The sequence below is a fragment of the Rhipicephalus sanguineus genome, chromosome 3, assembly GCF_013339695.2.
Source record: "Rhipicephalus sanguineus isolate Rsan-2018 chromosome 3, BIME_Rsan_1.4, whole genome shotgun sequence".
NCBI classification, from domain to species: Eukaryota; Metazoa; Arthropoda; class Arachnida; order Ixodida; family Ixodidae; genus Rhipicephalus; species Rhipicephalus sanguineus.
Genome location: NC_051178.1, coordinates 37,900,373 through 37,924,999, shown reverse-complemented (window position 1 = coordinate 37,924,999; position 24,627 = coordinate 37,900,373). Strand labels below are relative to the sequence as shown.

The 24,627-nt window shown below is 46.0% G+C and overlaps 1 protein-coding gene across 1 annotated transcript in view; it reads left to right on the top strand.

The window, feature by feature from the left end:
- Window positions 1–19,675, top strand: part of LOC119386573 (nodal modulator 1-like) — a 327,869-nt gene extending 308,194 nt beyond the window's left edge. Inside the window, 3 exon segments of the mRNA XM_049413977.1 lie at window positions 7,685–7,931; window positions 8,296–8,406; window positions 19,186–19,675. Coding sequence (XP_049269934.1) covers window positions 7,685–7,931; window positions 8,296–8,406; window positions 19,186–19,623 — 796 coding nt within the window. The 3' untranslated portion in view covers window positions 19,624–19,675.
- Window positions 19,676–24,627: the final 4,952 nt, after the last annotated feature.

Genomic DNA, 24,627 nt, shown 5'->3' with positions numbered 1-24,627 from the left:
CCAACGTAACAGCTCCTCCACCACCCGGAAAATCTCGGCTGCCAGCGCTCACAACCGCTGGGCACGAAGAGAAAGGCTGGTGACGAGGACGACGTCCTGTCTTGGAACCGCAACTGCGAACTCGCAAACAACTCCCAAACCACCTGACAATGATCGACAGCAGCAAAGTGAACCACACACACAATGCCATGCCGTGATCAAGCGCCTTGGACTCGCTAAAACTCTCCAGGCTTCTCAAGACACACAACTAAATGAAAAAACCCGCTACTCTAAAATTTTGGCAGAATTTCGTGCCGCCAAAGCTACAACACTCATGATGAGGAGATGCTACAAGAGGGATCTTTGGCCGTCCAAGCAAAACAACACCAAAAGCAGATATAATCTGACTCTAGATCCCTGAAACAACCAATTTTAAAACAAGTCTGCTCCTACCATCCGCACTGCTAAGTAGCGTTACCTTCTCATATCTAACTACACGAAAAACAACCAACAACACAACTTTCACATGAAGGCTGCCTACAATCTACACAAGATATCTGTGCGTATTCTCTAGTCTCACTCAAAACAAACTCAAAACGTAGCCGCTATTACCTACTTGAGACACAATCTGACGTACTCGCAAACTCTTTCACAACAGATTCAGCTGCGTCATACAACTGTCTGAAACGTGTCCCTATGCTTAATGTTCGGTAAAGAGAAACGCTCAGCTTACGTGATCACACGACCTGTAAGCATTCAATGAATCTAAACAAAATAGAGGGAATAAACATCGCGTACTAACAGGCTCATGTGGTCAATGCTACCCGTCCCTGAGAGCCGCTCTGATAAAGAACGCACTGCGCTCTGCTGTGCTCTTTAGCTCTACACTGCTCGCATTCATAGAGCGCTGAAACATTAAACCACACAATTAGCCATACGCCACATCCCTAGAAACTCAACTTCTCTAAACACGCGACAGAACCTAAATGTTAACGAAAAACAACACGCAAAGAAAATAACTCTTGATGCCGTACACCTCGGGAGCACCTGACGTAATCTGCGTTGGATTCGTGCTGAATATCCGGCCCCACATGCTTGTCAACCCTGACAGTGGTCCACTAAAACAGCCACATTCAGCGCCAACCTGAGCAGTTCAAAAACCGTTTTGGTTTTACTCTAAAACCTTCCTCAAAATTGCTCATTGGCCCCCTTAAAATGGGTGACAGTATACTACTTCGCGTTATACATAAAAACATAAACAAGTGAAATTCGCTTCCGATCGACAAACGCTATACCACTGCTTCACAATTAGCGGTCGTACCAATATTCACTCATGACTACCGTGACTCATCTTACGCGTGCAGCTCACTTGCGTGCGGGTCACAGCTTCCGCACAAGTTACTATAATATTGCGCCCACAACTATTTCTCACAAAGCTTATAGGCTCAATAAAAGAAACACATACATCGCTTAAAATTACCAAAAGTAAGAAACTGCTTAGCTAAACAAACTAGTCACGGAGATAACAAAATAACACTACATCAAATTAGAATAACCTTACAAAAAATCCTTTCCACAAATTGTCACATTCTCCGACAAGCTTACAGCTTTCTTCCGCTTTTAGTCGTACTCGTGGCGGTCGCGGTCTTGGCGGCATTTCAGATCACCAGAGACTACAATGAGCGCGCGCCATTAGCTGTACTTCTCCGTCACGCCTCATTCGGGAATTCCGACGGTTTCCTTCACAAAGGTGAAGGGGATGCCAGAGACGCGGGGGAAAGAGTGGCAATCCTCTCCTTTTGTTTGCTCTCGCTCGGCGCTCTGCTCCTCCTGCCTTGCGTCTAGGAATACCTTGACATGGTTGTCCCCGCAAACTTGTACCTGTCGAAGGCACCCTCCGTCGTGGAGATGCGCATTGTTCTCCCCCGCTTCCCCCTTTTCTCCGCTTGCACCTTACTGCGCGCCCCGAAGGACGTTTCTCTGAACTGCCCGATGACCTGTCCTTTTTCTTTCTGCGCTGCGGCGGTCGCTTGCACCCGATTGTACGCCTCAAAGGGCGTTTTCTCAAACTGCCCGCTCGCCTGTCCTGTGTTTCGCTCTGCCGTGTGCCACCTCTCTCAACACTTCGCGGCGCCGCACGAGTCCGCTTTTTTCTTTTGCGGCGACGTTTGCGAACATTTCCCCGATTACGGTGGACTTCACTCTGGATTGCGACATCGGCATCTTCACAACTCATGGATGCTTGAGCGCCACTTTCTCTCTTGCCTAAGTCATTCGACTTCTCCACTCCGTTGCACTGTCGGGCCAATTGATCTCTGCTCTCATTTGCATAAACTACAGCTGGGCCCTTCTCGACAGTATGGCTCTCTACCCTCTCACACTCTGGGGCATTTCCTCCGCTATCAATAGGAACCTTTTTAGAGAGGCCCTCTCCGATCATACTGTCTTTCTGGAGCGTTGCGTCACCACTACGTTTAGGACTAGCGTTGTCCTCTTCTCCTTCAACTTCCGCAAGGCCATTCACGTGTTCGGGTGCGAGGGAAGTCTCCAACTCCTCAATGACCCTATTAGGGCGGCTGGAACCAGCCTCGGTCCCACACGGAGTGCCTTTCGGAATCCTTTCAGACTCGATACCAGCCGCGGTCTCGTCTTCTGTTTGCTCGGCCTTCACACAATCAGAGAAACGCGTACATTTATCAGGCGCGATTTCACTATCCGCGACCTGTATCTCGGTTTTCTCCGCAGAAGGCTCCGTGCGCATGTCGCACTCGTAGAGACGCGTACCTTTCCCTGGTGGTATCTCACAAGGAGCGGCTTTCTCTGTGGCTTTAAAGTGCACCGCACTCGCCACTTCTTCGCACCTTTCGTGCGCAACCTCTGCGGACGTCTGACTTCGCCGCATTGCCTCAACTTTACGCTTCAACCTTTCAATCTCTTCGTCTAAGGCTCGCTCGCGTTCTTCTCTTTCTTTCTCGTGTTTTTCTCTCTCCTTTTCTAGCTCACGCTCTACCTTCGCACAATCGGAGAAACGCGTACCTTCCTCTGGGTCGGTTTCACTAACAACGACCTGTCGCGCATTTTTCTCCGCAGAAGGATCTCTCTGCAAGTCAGTCTTGTTTTGCTCTCTCTTAAAAAGATGCGCGGGAATTGTTTTTCAGAATGGAGGGTCTGCGCGGCGCGCAGCAGGGTGATACCGTAGCACCGCAATAAAGCTGCCTTAGTTACTTCGTACTTATTGAACTCCTCCTTGGGAAGGTACCCTATCTTACCTAACAAGTCACACGGAAGAACACTGTATAATGCAATAGACCAATAGTCCCGGTCTAGCCCTAGTTCTGTGCAAACCTTCTCGTAAGAGGTAAGAAAACGCTCTATACTTTCACCCTCTCTGAATCGGTGAATCCTTGAATTTACTTGAGACCATTTCCAACGTTGCATTTCTGTTCTCCTCACTTCGCGTTCTCTTTCTAGCCTCTCCTTCCGTTCCTGTCTCTCGTGTTCTCTTTCTAGGCTTTCTCGCTCTTCAAACCTTTTGAAAGCTACTAACGCGTCGTTAATGTTTTCCTCACTGGATTCCCTAATAATCATCTTCCACATATTTGTCCTTGCCATTTTATTATCTACCTTGATGCCTAGATGCTCGCACACAAACAAAAGCTCATCTTTCAGCATCGTCCTCAAATTCATGACTGCCGCTTTGCTTTGGTCCTGCTCACACATAATTAGGTGATCCCTCAAACTCGCTCGTTACGCATAACTAGTTGATCTACCTAACCCTCAAAAACACAATCCAGCTTCTACACTACTCAAGTGTAACCGCAAAATGAAGCCTGGAAAGTCATAGCAAAGATCAAGCACTCACCACAAACGCAGCACCATGTCGCAAGGTCCATCTCACCGCTGCCAACCAGTTGTAAGGAGTGGGGTTCGGCGGGTCTCGTTACGGTAGCTGGCTCCCGCCGTCCGTCCCCATAGCCGAAGGTTCCCAGTGAGGAGGCGCGTTCTTTCAAGAAGGAACGTAGATTTATTTACATGGTTAAGAGATTGGAGTGAAAAAAAGAGCAGAGAAATAACGTCAAAAGTCTTCGGCTTTTATAGCCCCGAGACCGTCACTGCAGAAGCACGGGCAAACCGGTGTCAGCGTCTCCCGCCAATCCGGTGACCTGTCGTCTTGGCGTCCGGCCTCCCGAAAGGAGGCAAAGAGTCACACAATACACTCGCCACGCCCCGAAGACTCGTAGGTGAGAAGGTCGGCGAGGAGTTTCAGTCCAAAGGGGAAAGGGGTTGGAGGACCGATGACCTCCGCTTCCACTGCCGGTAATACTCGGAAGAAGCGTTGAATGATGGCTGCCTCGGGTGAAGGCCCCACCTGGGTTGATGGGAGCGTCTTCAACGGCGCGATCCCACGCTGACCAAAACGCACGATAAAGTGGGTGTGTCGAATTCCGGAAAACACGCAGACCGCTCCCTCCGGCACAGGTTAATTTTCCCTGCTGCTGTAGGGTAGAAGGCAGAAGTGGCTGGGTGAGAAGCTCTCCTGCGGTGCTATCTCACGCAGAGAATAACAAGCCAAAAAGGGGTCTCCGAATTCCAACGTCCTTTTTCTGGGAAATCCATCCACGGCGACCTGCTCGCTCGCTCGGCATAAGCTCCTCCAGGAAGAATTGGCGTTCCTGCCTCCGTCTAAGCGCCGATACGGGGGGGAAGACAGCATTCTGGCGGACAGCTGTACGCTCAATGGCGTCTGCCTCGATGAATTTTCAGGCCAAACGTAACAATGTGTAGTAGTTCTTGGGCCCTCAGACATAAACAGCCAAGTCAAGGACAAGCAAAACATTTATTGTCATCACAGAATAACAATTACATTCCCTCAAAGCCAAACAATACAATTACTCCTTTTAAAGTCCTAAACCTTACAGTTCTCCAACTATGCACACGGGAGTACTCGTTGCGTCCTCACTATCTGGAAGTCTATGAAGTCCATCGGACGTCACTCACAGTACTGTGGAAGGTGCAGACGATGCAAACTTATCAGGAAAGGTGCTCAATCAAGTTGTGTGAGAGTGTATGAGCAGACCAGGAACTGCACGTTCAGGAAGGTGCAGGCCCATGTGGCACCCAACGTAGCACCGAGGCCACGCCCTCAGCAATTGGTTGTGCCGGACCCGCTCAGGCGTGGCATCATCACCACGATCTCAGCAACTGGTTGTGCCGGACCCGAATCTGTGATCAGCTGCTCGCCCTGGCCTGCACGCTCGTTCACCACAGGAACTGCACACTAGGCCCGGTCCGGAGCACTCGCTCGTTTCAGGGACACGCCAAGGTCGGCCGAGCGTCTTGTGCTCTTGCTAGCTGGCCACGTTCTACCTCAGCCAATCAACGTTCTGAAGCTCACGAGCTTCACATTCATCGAGCTTTCTCAGGACTCCTTCGTCTTCTTTGGTTCTGTTTTCTCTTTCGGTTGTGGGTAACAATCTCTTACTACACCATGTCTGTGCAGGAGGAGGGAGTAGGTTTGCCTGTATTTACAAGGCACAATTGGTTGGGCCACTTTTTAAGTCTGTGACAGTATCGATCGGGCCACGGTCGATGAAACCAACACGCATGCGTAGCAGCAGCGAACCCCTGTGTTTATTGCCATCGGTCTTTTATGCCAGAACAAGGGAAAGGGGGTTAGTAGAGAGCAAAGAAAGGCACATGTAGTTCAAGCATACATTGATAGCTTGTGCTCTTAGATCTGATACGATACAGCAGGCTGTTAAGTTGTTTCTGATTACACATGGTATAAGCTGCCTCCACTTTTCTTCAGTGAATAGTCTTATTTACTTGGCGCGTTTTGAGCATGTTGTATTAGAAGTAATATAACTAGTATTTTTAATAGTCTTAAGGAATTGAAGCTTTGTACTAGTATAATGATGAAGTCTGCAGCTACTTAACAAAGCAAGCCTTTAAGGGGGGACATGGCACTTGAAAAAAGTTCATTTCTTGATCGATTTTGATCGAACTCCCTGAGTTTATTTACATTTGTGTGCTGATTTCAAATATGCAATTATTTTTCTTGTATAAGGTGCAGTTTTTAAAATACAAAATATTTCATGTGCCCATCAGGGAGCAAGATTTCTTCTAAACTGAGAGAGTTACAATGTAAATCAGCGTATCACAATAATCTCGAATCAGAACTGAGTGCAATGCAACAAAAATGGATGTTCTAAACCCATTGGAAGAAAAGTTACAATATGTTGAACACTCACAAGTGAAATCTCAGCTTGAAATTGACTCATTGGTGAACGTTCAACATAAAATAACTTTTGTTCAAATGGATTTAGAACATCCGTTTTTGTTACATTGTACTCACTTCTGATTCCAGATTATTGTGATATGCTGATTTACTTTGTAACTCTCTCAGTTTGGAAAAAATCTTGCTCCCCAATGGGCACATGAAATATTTTGTATTTTAAAAACTACACAATACTATACTAGAAAAGTAATTACATATTTGAAATCAGCGCACTCATATACATAAAGTCGCCAAGTTTCATCAAAATCGATGAAGAAATAAAGAAAAGATTTTAAGAGCCGTGTCCCCCCTTAAGTATTCGCTGCATCTCTTAAATAATAGATTCATTGTTATTACATGCTCAAGTTCTGTTTATTCAACTGTGGAATGTACAACGAACTCATCAAATTATCTGAAGAGTCAAACTAAAGAAGAAGCAGGAATAAATGCCAAGACACATTGCCATTTCATTGTCAGTATTTACCCAGTTACAATAGGCGGCGTCATGTGGGCTTTTTGTTTATACGAGTTTGTCGATTGCGATTGGCTTTCATTTCACAAGCTGCTGCAGACAGCCAACCACAAAAGACAATTTCATACTGGATCAGGTCTAATCATAACTTAAAGTGCCTTATATGACTGGCGCTTAATGTAGGCATCACAAGTTGCAATTACTACAATCATGCTCAAGCTCATCTGGTACAGAATTTTTTTACAATGATTGGCTTTCTTCGTGTAATAAAGCCAATCACAATGACACTTCCCAAGATTTAATACGGTCCATCTCTCTGTGTGCTGAAAGTGGAAAACTAACCTAGAAATGACAGAGATGGTAAACAAAGTGCACGCTCAATTTTTGAAGCGCTGAATATATATGCACAAGTCTAACAATTAGAAGGAAATGAAACCACTGAGCTGTGTCTTTGCGTGAAAGATTTATTTACACCAGCAGGCATGTAAAACTTTTGAAAGGAGTGTCATTTCCCTCTCAAGGGCAGATGAATACAAGCCTGCACCAGTAAACCCACGCCAGGGGTCGCCAACCCGCGGCATGACATCAGAACTCCCCCTAACTAACCGAGGAACACCTTTACGACTTTCTGCGACTGTCAGTGAGCAACCTTGATGTAGAGTTGGCTAAGAATGTGCAGCACCAAAAGTCTTTTTTTTTTTTTGGCTTCTAACCTATGTTAATAAATTGCAACTTTGTAGCATGCGCGCTGAAGATAAACATGATTTTTATTTCAGTTTTGTATATCATTGTCAATTCGCCGAATTTTTCTCTTTGCCTGCAAAGCACAATGCAAAGCACCATGCATGAGTGTCAAGAAACGTGGGTGATGGCAATCTAAGTACAGCTCACATACGTGTTGGCAAAACACGTATGGGCAAAACAGGTTGGCAAAATGTAAATTGTGGTGGTTGCAGGGGTGACCGCGTGGCATTTAGCTGCCTGGGATTGGTGAGTTCGGTGACGGGCGAAGCCGAGCCAGGTGTGTCTCTGGAAGCACTGGGCACGGGCACCTGCCAGGGACATCAGGAGGAAGCCCTGAGTGACAACGAGGGCGCCTTCCGGCTGCGCGGACTCCTGCCCGGCTGTGCCTACCAGCTGCAGCTCAAGCCAGGCGCCAACCCACACATCGAGAGGGCCGAGCCCCCCAAACGCGAACTTGTGGTGAGCACTGCGGTGATGGATAGAGTTTGCCTTGATTGGAGATAGCTGAGGACCGTGCAGGGAGTGATGGAATGAACACTGTAGTAGCTGTAGATTAGGATGCTGACATGACACAGTTTTGGATGATGCCCTGTAGTTCTCTTGCTGCACTTGTTTTAGTGCACTCAGTGCAGTGGAACAATCATTTGGTGAAATTTGTAGTAAAGCTTCTTTTAGCCAATGTAGCAGGTCTGAAACTTTAGCATCCTCACAAAATATATTTTCAGATGATGACTACACACACATCAGCCACGGTTTGTAACACACTGCTTTACGAACATTTGGCAAGCACCGTGAAATTTCTCTATCACTTCAAACATTGCAGGTCACCAACGCGGACCTGACAAATGTGCGGGTCATAGTGTTCCGCTTCTTCAACCAAATGGACATCACAGGCCAGGTTGTCACAGACCCCAAACACCTGCCCAGCCTCAAGGTGAGAAAGTTGTTGTCTTCATGCTTACATGGTGTTGAAGGGTGGCAGTTGGGCTAGTTGGTATTTCATGATGCTTGCCGTAGCGCAAACTCAAGACCAGGACAAAGAGACCTAAGCGCTCGTCTTCGTGTGTCTCTTTGTCCTAGTCCTGAGTTCGCGCTATAGCAATCAGCTTACTTGGCATGAATATTCTGTGGACAATGCCATATTCAGACAAAAAAGGTTCTTAACATATTCCTCGCTAATCCTTAATCCAATACTTTCCAATATCTCATATACTTGCCAATGTACATGTGTTTGAGCTGGTCACTGTTTGCAAAGTTGTGGCAGGGAGCATGAAAGGCAATAGATGCACAATGCTCCTCGTGATTGTCTTGCTACTTTTTTTTTCTTTCAGTTGTTCTTTTTTTTGTGTGTGGGATGCCATGCAAGTCCAACGTTTGTGGGATTGAGGCCTGTCCATTGCTATTGCGCATGTTTCTGCCTAGTTCTGCCGTCCACATGCCTGGTCATGACTCTCCCATCTATTGCGGTCCTATGTGCTCGGCGAGCGGCGATGACGTCAGCCTCCCTCGCCCGGAGCGAGATCTCAAATGCGGTGCTTGTCGGAGTTTCGCGAAATGTTTCACGTGTGTTAGATTCTCTCTCTGGACAGTGTAGCGTAGGCACATGTTTTCTTTCCCGTCCGTCGGCTCCTTTGTTTTGGGGTTCGCTCAGACGAAGTTCGCCAATGGTGCCTGGCGCCAGCAGCGAGCGCCTACTTTACATTGTTGCTTCTGAACACTTGGCCGAAGAGCGGTGCAGTGTAGTCATACTGCGCCGTAGTCATACTACGCGGAGCCGCACTTATCGAAGGCCAACGCGAATGGACCTTTGCCCTGTCTCAAGCGATTGGTCAGTGGTCGTGAGATTATGCAGCGTGGTTGCGAGGGACCCTTAGCGACATGTCGCCATGAGCCATGAGCCATTGCCCATGGAGCATGCTAGTGCCACGCTTTGTTCGGTGTTTCCACCCTTGGCGTGGTCAAGCCCCTTTGCCTCTCCCGCCGCCTCTGGGAAGCAAGCGTGGTACCACGTCTTGTGGTGTTGCCGCAGGCAGTAAACTGTTGCGGATTTTCTGAGAGCAGTGCTGCGTACTTGATGCGCTGCACTCGGCGCCTTCGTGGCCCAACGCACGTGTGCAGCGGCACGCTAGCTCACGCGAGGCAACAACAAACGCGGCCCTGTGACTCGCTAAGTCCGAACCCACGCCAGTGGCCGTAATGTGGTGAGGTACGTGCACACTACACATTTTAAAGCACATTATAGATCACGAAAAAAAAAGATTCTCTTTGCCTGAAACACTTTCAAGCTTATTTTTCTACTTTTATTTCCAGTATTTCTACTATTATTTTTTATTCCTTCACTAAGACCAGTTTTAACGCGTACAAGCTTTCTTGTTATTTAATTTTCTTACCCAATTTTTTTTAATACGTGCTGCCCTTTAAAACATTGTTTGAGCTGCGAAACTCAAGTGACATGGTCAGCTGCAAATCTAAAGAAACGACAGGAAGGGGAAGATGGAAGCTTGCGTTGAAAAAAAACTGAACAGGGCGTGTGTGTTCGAGCCGACGTTTCAGCGAGCTGGCTTGCGCTTGTCGCAAGTCCGGTTGCGAGCATCTAGGCATGGGTGTCCGTGTAAAGCTTCAAGCGCACACCTGTAGTTTATCACCATCTTTGTACGAAACACTGCACATGAGTCATCACAGTCTGTTAGTGGGCGTCGCCAATGAGGTGTCACTTATCTCTCGTAATTGCATTCTTGCCCCATGTGCTTGAACTGTTTCATGCTGAACCAATAACTGTTATTGTTTTTAGTTCACATTTGGCTTGGCCTTTTGCATGTTCCGAGAATATTTCTTTGGGTTCAGTTCCAGCTGAAATTCTGGTTCAGGTATGTCATTTTGGTTTGGTTTGACACTCCGGTTGAATTTGAAATGGTTCAGTCAGTGGTGCATTGTAGCATCTCTCACTTCAGGTTGTCGTTTGGGTACTGGGGTGAATGAGCTCTCATAATGGCACAGACAAAAACTAGAAATTAGCAGGGTGAGTGCACTTGCGAAAGTGTCTTATTTGGAACTTGGAAGGGTAGCGCTAGTGGACACGGACTATAGGTAGACACACGGACACAAAGACGGAAGTGCCGTGTGTTCGTGTGTCTTCCTTTAGTTCGTGTCCACTAGCGCTACCCTTCCAAGTATGAATTTCCAACTCGCCCAAGAAACAGCACTCGTATTTGGCAGTCTGCAATATGAAATGATGGCAACGAAATTAGGCCTCGATATTGATGAACCACGGTTCACAGTCCAAGGGCCAGAATTATAGAAACTTGAGAATGGAGATGTCACACCTTTTTCAGGGGCTGTATTCACGGCGTCAAGGCAGAGGCTTGGTGGTGCTTAGTTTCAATGTGTGAATTGTCTGCACCACCTACGTGCAGGAGCATAAGGCCTAAGGAAAACAGTTTATTGGCTAATAGTGTTTGTTGCGTCTGCAGTGCTCAAGCCTGCCTGCTTATCAGTGCCCTTTGAACTCTCTTGTTCGTCATTAGCAGTCTGACAGTACATTACGCACTAAAGTTTATTACGGTCGAACCTCGTTAATTTGAGCTCCAAGAATATAGAAAGTCTGTTCGGATTATGAACTAGTGGGTGTCCCTTTGATTAGCGGTACAGTGTACATTAGAGTGGAAGCCCACTACTCAGCACCCGTTATGGTTGCAGATGCCGTGTTTTCTCTGCTGCTAACTCGCTTTCGGGCATTTGTCGGCATAGCTCCCATAGGATCCAAGGCACTGGGAAGCCCGCTGTTGCAATGCAACTGCGGTACCGTTCCCGTATGATATGTCACTAACTGGCACTCTGAACTGGCCTAAGTGGCCATGGAAGCGGCCATGTTGATGCAGCTTGGCCTAGCTAGACTACAGTGTTAGCCTGACAACGTAACCCATGACATGTTTTACATTTCTAACAACAAAGGCATAGACCCCGAAATCTGTATTTGCTATTTTAAAGATGGTGGCTATGATACTACCACGTTGTTAGCAAAAGATTGGCCTCAGAGTTTGGCTTTGGTATCGCATTGGCATTGACATGTTGTTGACCATGCTTACTGTGGTCTTCACACGCTGCCTTTGTATTCTTCACTGTGGTTGTGTGTATTTGAACTTTTATTTTGAAATTGAAATACAAATGATAAATTGCATGTGTTATATACAAATACAGAAGGAGGTCTCAAAGTCGCAAGACTGTGAGTGAGACCTCCTATAAAATCATTAATCAGAGATACAACGCAATAGTAAACAGTGGTAAGGATAGAAAAATTAAGATAAACAAAATATACAGATAAGTACGAAATAGCGAATATAAGTTATACAAAATGTGTAGATAAGCACGAAAAAACTAACACAAAAATGCAACAACATTCGCTCAGTATAATATCAAGCATTATGACGGTAAGGAAAGAAAAATTGAGATATACAAAATATATAGATAAGCACGAGATAGGGACTATAAGTTATACAAAATATGAAGATAAGCACAAAATAACACAAAAATGCTATAACATACTCTGTATAATATTAAGCACTATGAATTTAATAAGTGCGAACGCAAGCCTTTTTTAAACATTTCGAGGGATCTATTTTTGATCTCCAAAGGTAAAGAATTCCACAAGGATACAGACGAAAATTTTATGGTAAACTTGCCATAATTAGTCCTGGGTTTGGGTAAAAGGAAGTTATTAGCCTTTGCAAAACGAGTAGATGACGCCTGAGGAAACTGACTTGAGTTTAGTAAAGGAATGGGAAGTTTTCCATTCACATATTTGTAGATAAGAATGCCGAGAAAATATTTGGCCAGCTTCTGAACTGATAAAATTCCATGTGAACAGAGTAAGGATGATGCATTGGACATGAAGCTACTGAACGTTATTATCCTCAATGCTTGGTTTTGAAGATGTTGGATGGCTGATAAATGAGTGGCATACGTGTTTCCCCATGATGAAATGCAATAGATTATGTTGCTGTGAAAGAAAGCGTAGTAAAGTGACAACAATATTTCAAAACGAAAGAAAGGGCGAACTTTTAGCAAGATTCGAATGGCATATGCGGCTTTCCGCGTAAGCTGTAATACATGTGAATTAAATTTTAAATGTTCATCAAGTTCGACCCCGAGAAACATTGTACTAGAGGTAGAGTGAATTTGAGTATCGCTTACGTAGACAGTGGGGTTCCTAGGTATAATTCGATTAGGTGACGAAAATACAACAAAGTTTGACTTTTTAGCGTTTATATTTAATTTATTCTTATTGAACCATTTAACGATATTTTTCAGGTCGGTGTTTAGTTTAAACAACATCGAGTCAACCTCTTTATCTGCAGTTATTATAGTGGTATCGTCCGCATAGAGTATGCAGGACGAATGTGCTAGACAATGAGGAAGATCGTTGATGTAGATTAAAAATAAAAGCGGGCCCAAAATTGAACCTTGCGGAACACCGATGTTGATGAATTTAGGGTTGGAAAAGGTACCGGACACATATACCAACTGTTCTCGATCACGCAGATAGCTACGAATTAGTTCTAGTGGGACGCCAGATACACCAATTGACTCTAGTTTCTGAAATAAAATGACGTGAGAAATAGAATCAAATGCTTTTGAAAGGTCAAGAAAAACACCTCCAACAACACAACCGCTATCAATAGCAGATTTAATTTCGTCAGTTAGGGATATCATGGCAAGTTCAGTTGAGTAACCGGGCCTGAAACCAAACTGCTTATTAGAAAGAATATGAAACTTGTCTAAATAACACCTTAACCGTCCCACAAAAAGCTTTTCTATGACTTTACTGAAGAATGAGATAATTGCTATAGGCCGGTAATTAGAGATTAAGCGCTTGTCGCCTTTTTTAAAGACGGGAATAATTTTTGCTTTTTTCAGGGCTGTCGGGAAAAATCCAGTTTCAAATACAAGATTTATAATGTAACATAATGCATCGCAGATTAAATGAGCTATCAGTTTCATGTCGGCAGCAAAGAACTTATCGAGACCAGCGCTTGTATTCCTAATACTATTGATAACGGTGAACACTTCTTGGGGTGACGTCGGATAAAGAAAGAATGAATGTGGTAATCGTGAACAAGTGTATTCGAGGGATGCTGTCGACTGCGGAATTTCAATGCCGAACGAGTCATTAAAAGAGTTCGCGATATCAGATGGGTTTTCGATCACACGATTTTCTGAGTGAATCAAGGTTATATCTGAATGTACCGTAGTCCTGCCAAGAAAATAGTTTACAGTTTTCCACTGCTGCTTAACGTCATTTCCGGCTCGCTTTATTTTATCTTCGAAGTACTTTAATTTAGCGGCTTTAAGTAACTTACCTAATGTGTTTGAGTATTCTTTATAGCGCTTTTGAAGGTTAACATTGAAAGGGGACTTTTTCGTCTTTTTGTATAAGTTATCCTTTTTCCGCAGACATTTTAACAGGTTAGGTGTCAACCACGGATTAATTGGGACGAGGTACTTTTTTCTGCTTACAACTAATGTTGAAGCGGCCATGACTGCATTTGAAATGATGGAGGAAAATTGTTGATAGGCTATTTCAGCATTTTTGCACTTCTTAACTGACGACCAATCACACTGCTCGATGATGTTAATGAATGATGCAGTATTTAGGTTATTCTTGAAGCTTCGACTTGTTTTATTATTACTGGAAATGCCTATGCTTGCATAAATAGGATAATGATCTGTGACAGGCACCTCGATGACAGCTGCTTCAGGAGGACTAATGAGGTTAGACAAAATGTGATCTATAATAGTGCCATTGCCTTGAAATGGAACACGAGTGGGTGCAGTTATGAGGCACTCATAGCCATATCCACTGAAGCAGGAAATGTATTCGGAAACCTTTGCGTTGGTGTCATCAAGAAGATTGATATTCATGTCTCCTAAAATAATCACCCGCTTCCCTTCTAATGACAGAGTATTCAACACCTCTCCTAAAGCTAGGCAAAACTCCAAGACAGATGACGACGGTGAGCGATAGATGCAGGCAACAACTAAATTCTTACTATCTTGCGAAAAATGTGGTTCATGAAGTTCGATCCACACGGATTCGCAACCAGGAATATTTAGTGCCATGTCCAGTCGCCTATGATAGTGAAGGCATGATGATATAAAAACAGCTGCTCCACCATGTGCATCGTCGCTTCGATGACAGTATTCGGAGGAATAGGAAGGAAACTTAAATAGGTTCCTGTCAGATTCACATAGCCACGTTTCACTGATGCAGATGATGGAGAACTGGTGACCAATGGCTGACAACAATGTGGTAATATTATCATAATTTTTTCTTATACTTCGAGCGTTAAAGTGAACAAACGCCCTACATGGTTTAGACAGCCGTGATGAGAGTTCAGACGGTGAAATATACGCCATCCTGCGATTGGATAGACGCTACAACTGCCAAAGTAAAATATATCTAGGAGATAATGGACAGGTCGAGCTCTGATTTTATGCGAAACACCCTGGAATCAGTAGATTTCCTTGCTTTTATCTGACAGTTATCAGTCCAAAGAAACGCCCACTGTTTCTCTTTTTTGAGAACAAGTGCTTTAGCAAAAAGCTTCTTGTTATCCGGCGAGAGGTGATCATTAACAAAGACAGCATGGGTACCCTCTCCAGAAAACCCAAGAGCACGTGTATTCAAGCGAGCTTTGCGTGCTTTCCTAACAAACTCATTCTTTTGCTCTCGTGAACAGAAACGGGCCACAATATTCTGTTGTCCAGACTTGGCTGGCACTCTGTGAACAACGTCAAGATCAGTGCCTGATACAGGACAATCGATTTTGTTGCCAATTGACTGCATTATGGCAACACAGTCCTCCCCTTGGGAAGAGGGCACTCCCTTGATCTCGACGTTGTTCAGCCGAGTGTACTGCTCCAGGTCAGCCACCTTCTTTTTTAGAGTCTCGTTCTCATTTTTCAGAGCTTTGTTAGTTGAACAGAGCTCTTGTTGTTGAACACGGACTGCCTCTACAATGTCATTAAGTATTTTCAGGCCAGCATCCATGCCCTTGACCTCTGAATTTACAGCACCGAGATCGAAGCCCGATTCTCGAAGCCTCATTGTGACGTCAACCACAACTCTGTCCACGAGCTTTGTCAATCGGCTATCAAGTTTTGCCTCAAGGTCTTCGATTCTCTTAGCTAATTCTGCATTCGTAGGCATCGTGATGCCACAAGCAGGGAACTTGTTGAAAAACACAAGTGAATGCACGAGCGTGCGGATAATACAATGAGGAGCAGCAGCAGTGGTTGCGGTATAAGACAGAGCTCAATACCAAGGGTTGAGTAAAACCAACTGACCTGTAGAAGGCAGGAACAGCAATTAGACGAGTGTTCGCATCCGCAACCACCACTGCTTTGACGCGGGCGTGCCTCCTGGCACTGCTTTTGATGCCTAGACTGAAGATCCGCGCAGGCGCAGGTCGACGACAGGAATGCTGGGAACAGTAGATATGATGTGGCCAGATATCCAGAATACAACTTTCCACGTTGGCACTTGGATGATGCAATGACAGGTGCTGCAGCAATCACTAGTGGGAGCCCGGCCTGTCTAGGAAAAACACCTGTAGAAGGCAGGAACAGCAATTAGACGAGTGTTCGCATCCGCAACCACCACTTAGTTCTTAGTGTGCTTAGTTCTTTCATGTCTACAACTGCTGGTGCCAACCCAATTGCATGCAACGATTGTCTTTGTGTGGATGACACCACTCTCACAGCACTGACGAAGTTCAGAAGAGGGGCCATATTCGCACCCATGGGAGAAAGGAAAGGATCGCGCCCCTGTAAACATGCGAGACGATGTCACGTAGCACCACGTGAAGCAAGGCTGCACGATTTCCGTTAGCTGCTTCAAACCTTCCAGTGTAGGCGGAATGGGCACATGGTTACAAGTTTGTGAAGCTGTGGTGGCTAGTGACGAATCGAACTTTGGCATTCGGCTTGGGATTGCATGAAAAGTAGTCTCTGTGGCTGGGCAGTCCTGTTCAAATTAATCGTGGCGTGTGTTTCAGCTTTGAATTGAGGAGTTTTTCCCCATCCAAATACTACATATCCATTTGCCGGGACCAATGGGCCAGTTCAGATTATCCATTGGTTTGAATTATGCGAGTTCAAGCTAAAAGGGTTTGACTGTACTCTAGTTTATTTTTTACTTTATTACTACCTTGTATTGCCTTGTTCACTCTGCCTTATCTACCTATCTTGTATGTCACATTCATACAGCTAATTATGCTGTGTACAGTGAAAGCTCGTTAATTCACACCTCATTAATTCGAAATTTTGGATAATTCGAAATGGTCGCCGCAGTCCGGTCCGCAGTGCATAGGAGACCATGTGTAAAACGATTCGTTAATTCGAACAGAAATTGCCGCCTCTACGGGTAATTCGAAGCGCGCGCCGCCGAGCGTCATCATCGTCAAACACTAGTGGAAGCTTTTACAGCCGAACGATAGGTGGCACGACCGGTTTTTTTCGAGCTTTAAGTGGCCTCCGAGCAAAGGGCGAGCAAAGTATGGCCTCCGAAATCCAGGGAGCAATTTTTTTTTTTTCCGTAGCCCTCCCGCTATCCCAGCGCCTGGCGCCACTTGTATACGCGGGACCCGCGGGACGCTGAGGAGTCGGCGGAGTAGTCCTAGCAGTCCTAGGCCGCACCCGGCAGCGTCACTTTGTTCCTCGAGCACGTTGTTCGTTCACGCCGTCAAGCCGTCTTATTCCGCATCGAAGTTGCAAGATGCCGCGGGGAAACTACTGCGCGAAGACTGTCAAGGAGAAGGTGGAGATTTTGCGAGAGGTTGACCAAGGGAACTCGAGCAAATACGAAATTGCGAGGAAGCACGGCATACCTCCGAGCACGTTGTCAACCTACATACGCAACAGGACGGCCATTGAAAACGCCTATGAAGCCGAGGATTTTGGCGCCAGTCGAAAAAAGGCTAAGGACAGCGAAGTTCCCGGAACTGGAGTCGGCTTTGATTATCTGGGTTAAAGAAATGAGAGCCCAGAGTATCGCATTGAGCGGCCCTATCATCATGGCCAAGGCAGCCGATTTCACCCTGCGCTTGGACATTGAAGACTTTGTCGCCTCCGAGGGATGGTTTCATCGTTTCAGGGAGCGGCACAATCTCGTATTCCGCACGTTATCCGGCGAGGCAAAGGAAGTGGACGCCGAAACATGCGCTACTTGGAGAAGCGACACCCTGCAGCAGTACTTGGAGAGCTACTCACCACAGGACGTGTTTAACGCTGACGAGACAGCGTTATTTTTCAAGTTGCAGCCAGACAAGACGATCACCTACAAGGGAGACAGCTGTGCCGGCGGCAAGCGCAGCAAAGAGCGTGTCACTGTTCTGGTCGCCGCAAATATGACCGGTACGGAAAAGGTCCCCCTTTTTGTGATTGGCAAAGCACTCAAGCCACGGTGCTTCAAAAACATTCGGTCACTGCCGACGGAGTACGCCGCAAACAAGAAAGCCTGGATGACAGGTGACCTATTCAGGAAGTGGCTACTGAAATTCGACAGGCGAATGGAACTGGGCGGCAGACGCTTTCTTCTTCTCGTCGACAACTGTTCGGCGCACAAAGTCGACGTTGAGCTGAGAAACAAAGTTAGTGTTCCTTCCAGCAAATACGACTGCGGCCCTACAGCCAATGGACCAGGGTGTGATAAGGAACATCAAGTGCTTTTATAGGCATCACATGCTGGAGAGAATGATTTTGTGCGGGGGCGACAGGAAGGACTTCGGCATTACGCTGCTCACTGCCATGCACATGTTGGTGCGCGCATGGGAACAGGTGACCGCGACCACAATTGCAAACTGTTTCCGCCACAGTGGATTTGCAGCTGGAAGTGCACAGGATAGTTGTGACGTCGACGTGGACGGGGCTGAGGAGCTCATGCCAGTGGCATTGCGCGACACTCTTCGGGGCGTACGTTTTGCCGATTATGTTGAAGTTGACACCGGTGCATCAGTGTGTGGTGCCCTGACTGATGAGGACATTATCGCTCAAGTAGCCGGTGCGCAGCCTGTTGGTGAAGAGCCAGAAGGTGAGGAAGACGAAGATGACGAAGCGCCTGTGCGCCCGTCAGCTTCTGCGGTGATGGAGGCACTTAATGTGGCGCGTCTCTTCTTCAGCTTTGAAGAGGGTGAAGAGGATTCCCTGCGCCGCGTCCGCGCGCTGGAACAGAGAGCCGCAGCTGTGGCATTCAGAGAAAAGAAGCAGATGGTCATCACCGACTTTTTTTGGCCAATAAATATTTTTCGTGCCCCCACCCCCGAAATCCACCCATTTTTGCTCACTTTCATTATTTCGAATTTTGTTTAATTCGAAATTGCTCAGCGTTCCCGTGGAATTCGAATTAACGAGCTTTTACTGTAGTAGATTACATGCGCTTCCCGTTATGAAAACAGATGCGGTATAAAAAGTAAATACATAAATGTAAGCCTCATTTTCCTTTCAAAGAAACTCGAGCAAAAATTTATACTTGACTTTGTTTATATATGAGACAATATTTGACATATTATTCATTACAGGGATATGTTCTTGCTGATTCACTTTGAGTTTAAAGTGCATTCAAGTGCATGACATAGCTGTAGGTGAATTTGTGAGGTGGGGTGGGATAGTACCTTATACAGACTGATCAACCTGCCAGCAATATGCATGCTGTTTGCAGATTCGTGTGGTGGTGGACGATGCACCCGAACAGACACTGCACACGGTCACACCGGGTCCCGGCGGTTTCTTCTTGCTGCCACCGCTGACACGTGACGGCCGCACCTACTGCCTCCAGCTAGAGGGGAGCAGTAACAATGGCGGCACCTGCTTCCATGGCAACACGTCGCACCGTCACGTGACGCTGCGTCACGCGCCCGAGCTGCCACCACACCTCGAGCACGAGATCGTGGCCCGCTCCTCACTGCTTGCCCTGCCTGTGACAGTGGTTGCGCTGCTTGCCTGCTACTACTCTTCACGCCTGCTCACCATGGGTGCTGATGTTGCACAGACACTGCGGACCCTAGTGAAGCAGATTAGTGGCACAGCCAAGAACACCGAGGGGGCCACGGGTTCACCTGCCGACACGAGACGAAAGGCCAAAGCGCGGCGCACCTGAGATTGCTCTTGGATGCCCCAAGATACCATTTGTAAAATGCCACATTCCCGGATGTTGTCCTCTGTGTGCTAGTTTTCTATCTTGAATGGACCAGAGATACTGTTCATTGTGTGAAAGTATGAATTCAAAGGTTGTGCTTCGTTTACAGCCACCTTTGCAGGCCCAGTGTGGTATGTTCGTCTAGAATACAAGTTTCATCCAGTAAAGGGGTCATTCCGCACCAAAGACACTGCGTTTGACCCACTCCGATTATGTTATAAAAAATCGCGGTCAAACACTTTGTTTCACTATTCACTCTTGTAACTTATTTTGGGATGACGAGTGGGGGTGTTTGGGCTTTTTTGCAGTGATTTGAATATTTCACCACCCATGAAAGATGTTAAATAAATACAGTAATAGGCAGACTGCCTCAAAAAGGCCCGAGTTATTAATGAAGCAACTGTGCTTCCTTAGTACGGCCCGTTGGCAGCTGCGGCTATTTCCCACAGTGTGCTTGGCAGGGTCTGCAGTCATACTGTGTAACTTTTTTTTTAGTTTTTGTGAGTTTTACAAAGATCATTCAAAAAACCTTATAAACCACAAAGACAGTGCAGACAACTGTATGAACTAAAAATGCCAGTGCATTTTTGGTTTATGAGGTTGGCGATAAGTGCAGAAAATGGTATTGAAGTTGAGGAGTCAATAGTTGATGAACTGTACAGGCATTAGCATTAAAAAATATGCAGAATTCCTCACTTATAGTTTAGTGTTGCAGTCCAAGTACTAACTATACGTGTTTGATTTAGTTTGAAAAGGTGTTTGAAATTTAGTCAAATTACTTTTGAGTGGCCGCCACAACCTCAGGCGCTGCGCCGTAAGTCGGCTGCATGGCCACATGTTGCGTGGTGTTGCAATGTTGGCTGCTTGGTAATCTGGCCTGCATTCTGAGATTTTTTGCGGTGCTGTAGATCAAGTGCGAGCATACAAGTAAAAACGGAAGTAATAAAGATTTCAAAGATCGATGCATCGGTGTGGCTTGCATGGGCAGTGCCAGACTTAGTCGTTGGCTTCGTATGTTTGGAAAGCCTCTAGCTTGAAATGGGATAAGTTGCAGGCTTGTGCAAATATTCGAGCACTTGAAATATTCAAACGAATATTGAAGTATTCGAATTCGCTTCGACACTAATTTAAATTATCTGAGATTTCGAAGTATTCGAAATGAACGAATAGGCATATTAAACGGCATGAAAACCCCTGTAAAGTTGGTTTCGCTGCACTAGAGGGGTGCTATACCGTGAACACACCTATCCAAGAGAAATTCGCACTGCCGCAAAGTCCCACTTCGAGGTTAAATGAACATATTACCCTCACATCCATTCATCATTTTTTAAGTTTAAAAGCTTGTCATGCCGGGTTATATGCTCTAAGTATAGTAAATCTTGAAACGTAAAACTTGTTTCACAGGTTATCACTTGCATTCTACCGAAATTCAAATCCTGCAACTAAGTTAAACCTGCCTATAACGAACCTCCATACAACGAATTCCTCGATATTACGAAGTTTTTCTATTCCCCGCCGTTACTCCATAGAAGCACATGTACTTGCGACCTCTATGTAACAAAGTGGCAGCGGGAGGCACCCCTGATATAACGAATTTTCGCCGCCGACAACCTAGGGATTTTGCCCCGAATTTTGTCATTTTGGCACGAGCAGTAGCCGCGCATGCATCTTCTGCGGTTGCCCCGCCGACGGGAGCGCGAAGCGGCGGTGTCGCGCATCAACCCTTCAAACCTCATCCAGCCTAGGGTGCCTTGATGCGCGTTTTTGTTGCATCGAGGCACACTAATCCAGCCACTCGCGGGTGCCGCCACGCTAGTATAGGGATGGTAAAATCGATGAACGATTAATCGATTAAAGGTCCACAATTAATTGATTAATCGTCATCGATTTCCGCCGCTCGATTAATTGAGTTAATCGATTAAAAACATTCGATTAATCGGTTACGGCACCCCCCAATCCCGCCCCCCAACCTACAGCGCATTTCACTGCAGCGCATATTCCTGCGCTAGCAGAACAAGCCCGGAGATGGCGGCGGCCATACCCCATAGAGAAAGATATGATGTCGCCCTGATCTCCGTCGCGTACGGCGTCCCACTCCAAGCACTCCCAATACTTCAAGCCCGGGCAGGAGGCGGCTCCACCCCATCGAGGCAGAAATGAACTTACCCGCCTCTCTGCGGCTCAGTCTACTGCTGCTCGCACCACGCGCACTTCTACGCAACTGCGTTGCACCAGTTGCACTGGAGGACGATCCGATGAACCAAATGCCTTCTCAGTTCAAGACATACTATAGTAACCCTGTAGTCGATCGCCGCACCAATCCGAATTCACTTGAGACTTGGCACAGCATGCGAACTGGCCTAGATCATGTGTTTGAGGTTGCAATGGAGTATTTGCCAATTCCTGCTACGTCAGTAGCATTCGAGCGCCTTTTTTCGCATGCTGGATGTGTGGCGACCCAAAGGAGGTGTCGGTTGTCGCCCGAGCATCTCGGGCAACTGACATTTCTTCGCTCAGTAGAAAAATGCATGTGGTTCGGAGCAGCAACCCCATGAAACAAAACAAAAGGGGACTGTTGAGAATGTTAGCAGCACGGCGATTCGCCAACTTTCAACACAGAAGTTTATTCTTTTCTGTAAATTTCACACGTGCCAGCGCATCGTCTTGTTGCTTATTTTGTTCGTGTTTGTTTTTTTGCCGCGCTGTTTCATCGTGTTGCCGCATAAACGCATCTCTCCTTACATTTGATAAACGAGTAGTTTTCGTCGCCTGTAGTGTCAATTGCAACTTTCTTTGTATTTTATTCAACCCTCAGATTTTACTCGTTTTTTGTGTAAGTGCGGCATCGTACAACAGGGTGGCTACTTGGGCTGGTTGGTACTGCATTCTAAAAGGAAAAATACGTTCTTTGGGCGCAAAATGTTTCAGAAAAGAAGATAGACAGGACAGAGCGCACAGTGCGCTCTGTCCTATTTGTCTTCTTTTCTGAAACATTTTGCGCCCAAAGAACGTATTTTTCCTTTTAGAATGCGGCATTGTAATATGCGCTGCTTATTTCCTGACTGGTTCTTAGTGCAGTTCTGTTTTACTCTTTAGCAAATAAAATCTTGTTTGCCAATGAAAGAGAGAGAGAAAATATATTACAAGACAGAGAGGGTGGCCTGAGCTAGTACGCCCCTGCCTTCTATTCTGCACCGGGGAAAACGCAACGGGGAAAAAGAGTGATGAAGTACGATGATGGGGAGAGGATTAGGTAATCCGTATATACATATTAAGACACGTTTGCTAGCGTAAAGAAGACAAGGACGCTAGTAACCATCTTTTATTATGCTGTATACCAACTAGCCCAACTGTCCGTCTTATAGGGTTTATATCATTTTCATAATTGTTCAGCTAGCTTTCCTGCGATGCAGTTAGCCCAATTAATGCCAGCTAGTCACTCCTTCAAACAGAGTGTTCAAGCGCGGTTTGCTTGCGCTGGGACGCGGAAAGTGTAGACTCGGCTCTCTTGACACGAACACGCATAATAGACAAACGCCAGCACGTGCAACTATGACCTCGTCTCCACTTGAAGCACGAAAGTTGCTGCCATTAGTTGAGAGAAAATGTAGCGCAGGAATGCGCACTCGCGAATTGTGAAATGGGGCTTATAGACCCTTTATGTAATCCGCAACTTTACGCGTCGGTTTACCGAACGTCTAGCATCCAGTGCATTACTATTGAAGAAGTGACCTTGTAGCACTTAGTAATACTGTATGGTCGCATATTTAGGGAGGAATACAGCTTTCAGCTAGAGGCCCCCTTCTTCAGCTGTGACAAGAAAGGACCGTCGCGAAATTTATGTTGTAATGTCTGAAACATGAGATAGCGCTCACAGTTCAGGCTGTAGGCACGATTGAAAAGGTGCGAGTGGCGCCGTGTTAAAGCAACGATCAGATGAAACCTGTGGAGCATACTGGCGCAGCAGCTGTTTATTCTAGCCAGGAGGCAGAAACTCATGTCACTCTATTTCCCGTAGTTGCCTGTACCGATGGTCTGTTTGAGACCAGTGTGTTTCTGTGTAATCTCTGCATGGGTGACCTCAAGGAAAAGATCACGTCAGTCCGCAATTATAGTATTATGTAGGGCTTCCACGATATCTAACCGACAAACCGAGAAAAGATGCCGTGCTTACGAGAGCGAGCGCCTTATTTAATTCCTCTTCCTCCTCGTCTCTCTTTTACTTTTCTCGGGATTTTCTCACCCTCCGCCACACTGCATGTTTCAGCTGCGACTTTCCAACCAGATGTGGTCCCCGAACGCGCCTCCGGTTTCGATGAGCTCGAGTAGGCAGGCTTCGAAAAAATACGACCTGCTGCCAAATAGTCCAAGGATGATGGCCACAGATGCTTGAATCCGCGACATCAACCAAAGACGACGGGCCCCTTGTGTCCAGTGGGCGAAAGTGGGAATTTTCGTACACTGTACACAAGGGGCCCGTCGTCGACACTTTCGAAAGTGGGAATTTTCGATCGTCAGCGCGTCTGATAAAAAGATTTGGGTCCATATCGAACACGAACGATGCCTCTCAAACAAAGAGATATCGGTTTTAAAACACCCATAAAAAATGTCGATTAATCGATTAATCAATTAAAACATTCCACCGAAAGCAATTAATCGATTAAAGGCTAAATCGATTAACGATTAATCTATTAAAATTTTTAATCGATTAATCGTTAATTGTTTTAGCCTTGAATCGATTAATTGCTTTCGGTGGAATCTTTTAATCGATTAATCGACATTTTTAATGGGTGCTTTAAAACCGATATCTCTTTGTTTGAGAGGCATCGTTCGTGTTTAATATGGGCCCAAATCTTTTCATTAGACGCGCTGACGATCCAAAATTCCCACTTTCGAAAGTGTCGACGACGGGCACCTTGTGTGCAGTGTGCGAAAATTTACACTTTCGCACACTGGACACAAGGG